This window comes from Hippoglossus stenolepis, chromosome 8 (assembly GCF_022539355.2).
Source record: "Hippoglossus stenolepis isolate QCI-W04-F060 chromosome 8, HSTE1.2, whole genome shotgun sequence".
Taxonomy (NCBI): domain Eukaryota; kingdom Metazoa; phylum Chordata; class Actinopteri; order Pleuronectiformes; family Pleuronectidae; genus Hippoglossus; species Hippoglossus stenolepis.
Genome location: NC_061490.1, coordinates 27,290,129 through 27,297,175, shown reverse-complemented (window position 1 = coordinate 27,297,175; position 7,047 = coordinate 27,290,129). Strand labels below are relative to the sequence as shown.

Sequence of the window (7,047 nt, the reverse complement as noted above, 5' to 3'; positions counted from 1 at the left end):
TGTTAGTAGTTCTCTTTAGAGGGAGTGGTCTTCTTCACTCTCACAAAAAAAAAATGTTAATTTTCAAATGTCACTCTGGCAAACACTGGTTTGAATAACATATACAGGATATTACATTAGATGGATATCTGAAAATATTTTAGGGACCTAGTGAACAAAAGGTTTGTCATGGAAGAACCGCATGTTTATAATAAAGGGGGGTGTTATGTTCTCTTTTCTGGAAAGTGTACTTCCCAAAACTGGTCTATCACCTGTTGGTTAACTATTAAAATGAGGGTGTAAGTATCAGTATGTGACGCTATACTCTGTCTTGTAAATTATTTATCAAAGTATGTTTGTGGACTGTGCAGATTAAGAACCACACAAATAATTGTTTACCTGAAGTTTCTTTTTATTCATAAGTAGAGGAAAATAGCGAAGGGAGGCAAAACAGCAGTGTTTCTGTCATCAATTACGGGCTGAGCAGACCTGGCCCACGGTTCCTGTCACACAAAACGGACCGTATGAATATTAACTTAAGGTTGAGTGATAGGAAGATGGAAACAAAATCACCTGCGAGCACCTGTACCCTACAAAAATACACAGAATCTGTATTTGAGGCATTCAAATTTTATATTGCCCAAACGGTGTAAGAGGAGAAAAACAATATGCATATTTCAAAATCGGTTGGGTCATCCAGTGTGGGCTTTGGAGGATCAGCTATAAAAATCAAGGCAAGGCAGAGCTGAAGAAAGAGGAAAAACATTGTCGCATAGAAAACTGGTTGAAATTCTCCTAAAGTCATTGAAATACACATCACCAACATCATTCAGCAGGACACAATCCAAAGGAGTACAGAAAGGGCTGTTGTCATGGTTTTTAACATCAGTGATCTCTAAGGCACAGTTTTCCTGAGTCAAATCTCTGAAAAAACTTTGTGCGGCCCTCAAAGCTTTCCAAGACCTTTATGTCGTCCTTGTGACAGATGACGTCATCTATTTTATTTGCAAATTGCCAGGCAACTCTGAGTCAGGAAGAGGACAGCGCTTCCGTAAGCTGTAAGACATGTCCTCTGATATCCTCTTCCAGAGCTGCGTTCACACGTGGATCACAGAGGACATTTAGGGTAAAAACATGGTGTAAATGATCTTGTTTCGAGTCAAATTTGAATGTCGGGGCTTATGGACACTTGGGTGACACCACAGGAGCAGTATGGAGGCATTTTACGTAGTTTTTTCACGTTTGAAGAAGGAGTCACCATTTACTTCAATTGTTTTGTGTGGCGATCAGAGTGGGATTAGGTACATTTGGAAGCTTAATGCTAGTTAGAAATAATACCTTATCAAGTAATCAACAGCCAGACAACGCCACCTCAGGAATTTCACCTGAAGAATTATTAAGATTTTAGTAACACCTGTACCAAGGCATTCAGGTTCATTATACTGAGGCAAGAGACGTAGTTCTTTTTAACAAAATAAAATTATTTTTATTACAAAAATAGCATGTCTTAAAAGGCAGTAAAATCCAGTCACACAGGGACGTGGGGAAAGGGGGGTCCTAATCAGGAGCTGAGGCTTACCAATGGGGTGATGGGCCAACGGGGGAGTAGGGATCCCAAAAAACAAAATACAACTTCACCCCAGTCACACGTGAAGACCAATCGCACACATATGGTGTGAACATACCAGCTGTGAAAAAGGTTATTTTTTTCCAAATTTGAGAGAGAGTTACAAACCTGTTTCTGCCTCCATGGCTCCTTGGCAAAATGGTTTATGATGCAACTTCCTGTCTTTGAATGGATTTCAACATCAAAGTCCCAAATTGGTCATTTCTTGATCATCGGACAAAGTTTGTTTGTATACTATGATGGAAATATAAATGCAAATGCTTTGCAATTTTGTACAGGACGAGAAAAGACTTTGGAAATAAATTTGAATATATTTTGAGTAATTTCAAAGAAGTTTTCACAACAGCAGTCATGGCCGGACGGTCGCACCACATGATATTTTGACACTTTAAAAAACAGACACCGCAATGTTTACACGGTTTGAGGAAATGTCGCAATTCTGACCATGGTCCAGTGACTTGTCTCAGCTCATTTGAGCTGCATATTGTAAAGCAGCCAGGAGCAGTCCATCAAAGTATGAAACATGTCACTTGCTGTAGCCAGCAGGTAGCGCTGTAATGATGAATATTGACAATATTGACACATGGATCTGATCAGGGCGGGACTGTAAATGTGTGAATGAGGTTTGAGGCTGATAGAACAATGCACAGAGGAGTTATAATAAATCCCTCTTTTTTGGCGAATCATCAAAATTCTACGTCACGCCACGGTCACACCGTGTGATGAAATCATAAATACCGAGGTACTTTATATCTCCATCTTGTTGAGATGACACTAATCGAATTTGAAGTTGATCTGATGAAAGCCCTAAAAGGAGTATGTCAAAGTAAAAATGTCTAAAATGGTCAAAATGGCCATAAAAGCCAAAATGGCGGGCTTCCTGTTTTGTCTAGCATATCTATCCAAGAGACTTTTTTGTTTGTTATGAAAAGACACATGGCCCTACCCATTTTTGTGCATGTCGGCCAATCGTGGTGCTGGAGCTAGACTTTAGGGGGCGCTATTCAGTTATTTTGCCACGCCCATTCCTTAAAACCATATGAATGTCTGCAGGTCGGGCTGTTGTTACACGAATGTAGTTTGAGGGAGACTGAACCTTGAACACTGAAGTAACAGCAATTTCGTGTGTCACGGCGAGTTGATGAACTTTAACGCCAAGCCACTAATATGGCGTTTGTAAATCCAAAATGGCGGGCTTCCTGTTGTGTTTTTCACAATGCACCGCAGACGTTTTTGTGCGTCTAGTCACGATACACGTGTGTCCCGATTTTTGTGAAGATCGGTTGTAAAGGTCACCTAAGTGCACTTTATGTACAGGAAATGTGTTAGGGAGGACAGATAAATCTGCGCCTCTTACCTACATGTTTTATAAATCTGTGCATATCCAAACTGTCAGAAGCCTTAAATTATAAGGATAAGGGAAGGGATCTCCGTATGTATTTGTTTATTGAATGTATTATTGTGTATGTATTGGTTTCTTTAACATCCAAATGTTATAAATGGGGGGAAGTGACATCTCGGGAGGGGGGTTGTTTTGTTTGTGCGGGCCGGCAGAGCGACCAGCCACGTTCGAGTTAACTGCGGTCCTGAAGACCTACATGGGATTATTTCCAAAGAAACGGGATTATTGCCGAGAGGTGACAAATCGCAGGTTTCTCAAGGAAGGTAATTCAAGGATTACCGCGAGGACTGAACTCTTTTTCTGGGCGCTCAGAGGTGGTGAGGATAGCGTGGACCATTTTTTGTATTGTTTGCGGCATCTCACCACACCACACCTGCATAAATTTTGCTTTGGGGACGTTGTTTGGGGATTCGGGGACTGTATGAACCTGGGGTTTGGGAAATATTGATGTATGGGATTTGTTTAAATTGTGTGGTTATGTTCACGTTTCCGTCTTTGTTTGCGGGCACACGTCCAGGTGGTACGTGTGTATGATGTGGGTTTTTTGTCAATACAGATAATTGTATGCAACATATCTGGGTTTATTTCGTTATTATATATATCATTTCATATGTGGTGGGGCCGATGACAAGGTTATCGGTCTTATAAAATATTATTTGTTTATTGTAAATTGGTCAGGCGGCGGCGCCCGTACACAGCGTGACAGGTCCGCCCGTGCTCCTTTAAAATAGCGTAGTAATTTTCCCCTTTTTCCTAAACAAGGCGAATTGTTACACGGTGAACGCTAACTGAGGGGCTTTTCCTTAGATGGCGCCGTTGAGCCATTTTGCCACACCCATTTCAAATTACTCCAGAATTCAAATACTTTTTAAGGTTTTGAATTTCCTGCAAACTTTGGTGAGAATTTGAGCATGGCTAGGCCCTGAAAAAGCCCCAAAAGGGAAATACAAATCCTTCGAAATACAATAGGGCCTCCCACCGGAGGTGCTCGGGCCCTAATAAATGGAATAAACCATTCAAATAATGAGGAACTCAAACAAGGACAAAAGAAGGGAAGTAACCCCACAGTCCACTCAAACATTTAACATGTGACCCAAGCTAAAAGGAACCCAAAAGCTTAGCCAAAACAGGCAAAACAGCGAAGGGAGGCAAAACAGCGAAGGGAGGCAAAACAGCGAAGGGAGGAAAATAGCGAAGGGAGGCAAAACAGCAGTGTTTCTGTCATCAATTACGGGCTGAGCAGACCTGGCCCACAGTTCCTGTCACACAAAACGGACCGAATTAATATTAACTTAAGGTTGAGTGATAGGAAGATGGAAACAAAATCGCCGTAAGGCGTACATACTGATCAGACTGCGTCCGTGCGGACACATGAGGAAGAGGAGAGCACCACGCTCACACACCAACAGTGGCCAGCGGGCATCACGAGCCGGTCACACCACACGTGAATCTACATATGGGCAAGATGACCGATATAATTGTGCATTGAATGGCTAACTTCTCATGCAAACAAGTGCAGCTAATGCTAACCTACCTGCACCGGTGAACGGAGGAGGAAGCAAACACTTATGATTGATAAGTAGATTTACCTGATTGTGAAATGACCATGAAGAGAGAGCAACCAAATCACATACGACATTTACTTTGTTAAAATTCTTTGGATTTAATGAATTGGATTAATAAAATAAGCAACATGATAAATAAATAAATTCAAATAAATAATAATTAATTTTCTGTGGCTCATGGTATTGCTGTTTATACAAACTGACATTTATTGCCAACAAGTTTGTGACTGAATCCCACTGAGGGCCCTTTCTGTACATGTGTTGGGACACTGCTGTGAGGTGTTAATCTCACAATAACACATTTAAAACTGAAAACATTGGGGATACCTTCAAACTCCAATACTTCCTGTAAACTAATAACCCCAGTTCTATAACTGAGTGTCTCTATTTTAGATGACAATGATGAAGGATTTGGAAATCTCAAAGAAAACACAAATATACTCTGGCAGAAAAGTGTTTATTTTTCTTTTTATTAAGAACATATACATTGATATCTCTGATATGTAAACATATTCAGGTTAACAATGACACTATGAACCATAACTCACATTCAGAACTTAACCTAATGATATTTTCTTGCTAAATTGATACTTTTTCAATCATCAGTTCAAAGTAAAGGAACGGGGTTGAAGCCCTATGAAGAAGAACAGTTGAACAGTGATGCTGTTGTAAACTAAGAGAACATGACCCAAGCCATCAATGGTGCCACCAGGAGCAGGAGGCCAGCCCGTGTGCTGATGGCACTGTTGCAGTAGTTCCCCTGACAGCAGCTCAGCTCTGCTCCAATGGCTCCTGACAAATGTGCAGTTTGTGAACTTGAGCAGATCAGTGGGGAGGCACAGCCCTTCATGGTCATCTTTTCACCCCCGAGGGCCACTGAGAGAAGAAGAGTGGTGTTAGAGTATGAGCTTCATGTTTTAACTTCTATAGAATCACCACTGTGGGCCTGTCACCTGTTGTTGTCATGCAGTAATCCTCATTCCCCTCGCAGTTTAGAGTTCCACTGCACGTCTGTCCGTCACAGTGGAAGCACTTTATACCATTGGGAGTAGATTTTTGGGGGTCTGTAACACAGAATGCATATTGTTTGTGTTCATTTTAGACAGTAGAGGGCAACACACGCGCACACGCGCGCACACGCGCACGCGCACACGCACACACACACACCCACCCACACACACAGGGAATTGTGCCCTTGGGCTCCTCTATAGCAGATGGCCAGGTAGAGAAAAGTAATTTACCTCGTACTGGCTGGTCTTGGAATTTGAGATTTGTTTGTCTAACATCTAATATCACATATGACGTCTAATATCCGCAGTCACAAGGTTCTGATTCAGGTTCTGACAACATCAATCAGTATTAACCATATTCACAATGTCAATGTTAGCTCAAGACATTAATAGAGATCCTCATATTACATAAAGCCTATACATAAAATGTAAAAAATTGGCATTGTTTAGCTGTTAAAGTCACTTTTTTCTGTTTCTATTTGGACAACTGAAATATGGCCCGCAGCAATCTGTGCTAACTTTTAATGCAGTCAAAGGGAGGATAGGGGTTTTTAAATTTTGAATAATTCTTGCACATGCAACTAAATGCCAGGTTTAAACAATGAAAAGCTCTCAAGAAACATCACAGAATACATCTAAGTTACCTGGGGCAGGTTGAGAGTTGCAGAGTTCGGAGGTGCAACACTTGCTTGTAATGACCGTCCTGGTGATTCCAAAGTTGAGCGAGCTCTCAACACATTGCTCGGCCAAAGCACACATTGTCATGTTGATGTCGCTGACTTTCGAACCACCTGCAACGAAAGAGGAACTTCTAGTGAAGTGTGCCGCTAAGTAATAATAAGGACAGTGCACCGCAAGAATACCATACCTTTAAATACGAAGACTCTCAGCGCGGCACACTGAAAACCCTCGGATGGACATTCCACTGCTGCGTCTTTGCAGGATCCCAACCCATCAGGTAAACACTTATGACACTTTAAAGTGGAGGCTGAGGGAATGCATATGTCAGATTAGTTTGAAAAAAATGCTACTTTTCTTATCAACAAGGGGTGGAAAAAGAAATGTTTAGTCTAAACATTCACTCTAAAGTACATTCATCCTGAATTATAAGCACAGCAGCTCTGAAATTACATTTATAGACAGAAATTTATCTTCAATGAGGAAGAAAGAGAAACAACAGAAACAAGTAAAAGTGACAATTAGTAACATTTCTCTGTGGGGCGTGAACATATTTGACGTTAAACACGTAACCTTAAATTACTCATTTCTTTGGCAGCATGTGTAAAGGCAAATTTGTTCACAGAAAATTACTGTCCTTCTTTCTTAAAGTTTTTTTTAAGATTTTAGAAAATCCGATCACAGAACAAATAAAAGCGTACCTTTCTGAAGAAGCACAATCCCAAAGATCAGGAGGAGAAGCATTTCGTGACAGTGAGGGACAAATGACTTGGATTTGAGTTATGT

General features: G+C 41.0%; 1 protein-coding gene across 2 annotated transcripts; it reads right to left on the bottom strand.

The window, feature by feature from the left end:
* Positions 1-5,011: 5,011 nt before the first annotated feature.
* LOC118113508 (urokinase plasminogen activator surface receptor-like) lies at positions 5,012-7,041 on the bottom strand. 2 transcript variants are annotated; one of them, XM_035163287.2, is made up of 5 exons: positions 6,963-7,041; positions 6,452-6,571; positions 6,228-6,374; positions 5,527-5,637; positions 5,012-5,449 (listed from the first exon to the last, which is right to left on the bottom strand). In XM_035163287.2, the coding sequence occupies exons 1-5, from the start codon at positions 7,003-7,005 to the stop codon at positions 5,247-5,249; spliced, it is 624 nt and encodes a 207-aa protein (XP_035019178.2). In that variant the 5' UTR covers positions 7,006-7,041; the 3' UTR covers positions 5,012-5,246. The 2 variants fall into 2 exon arrangements, with proteins under 2 accessions (XP_035019178.2, XP_047196879.1); XM_047340923.1 differs by lacking the exon at positions 6,452-6,571.
* Between the last annotated feature and the right edge of the window lie 6 nt (positions 7,042-7,047).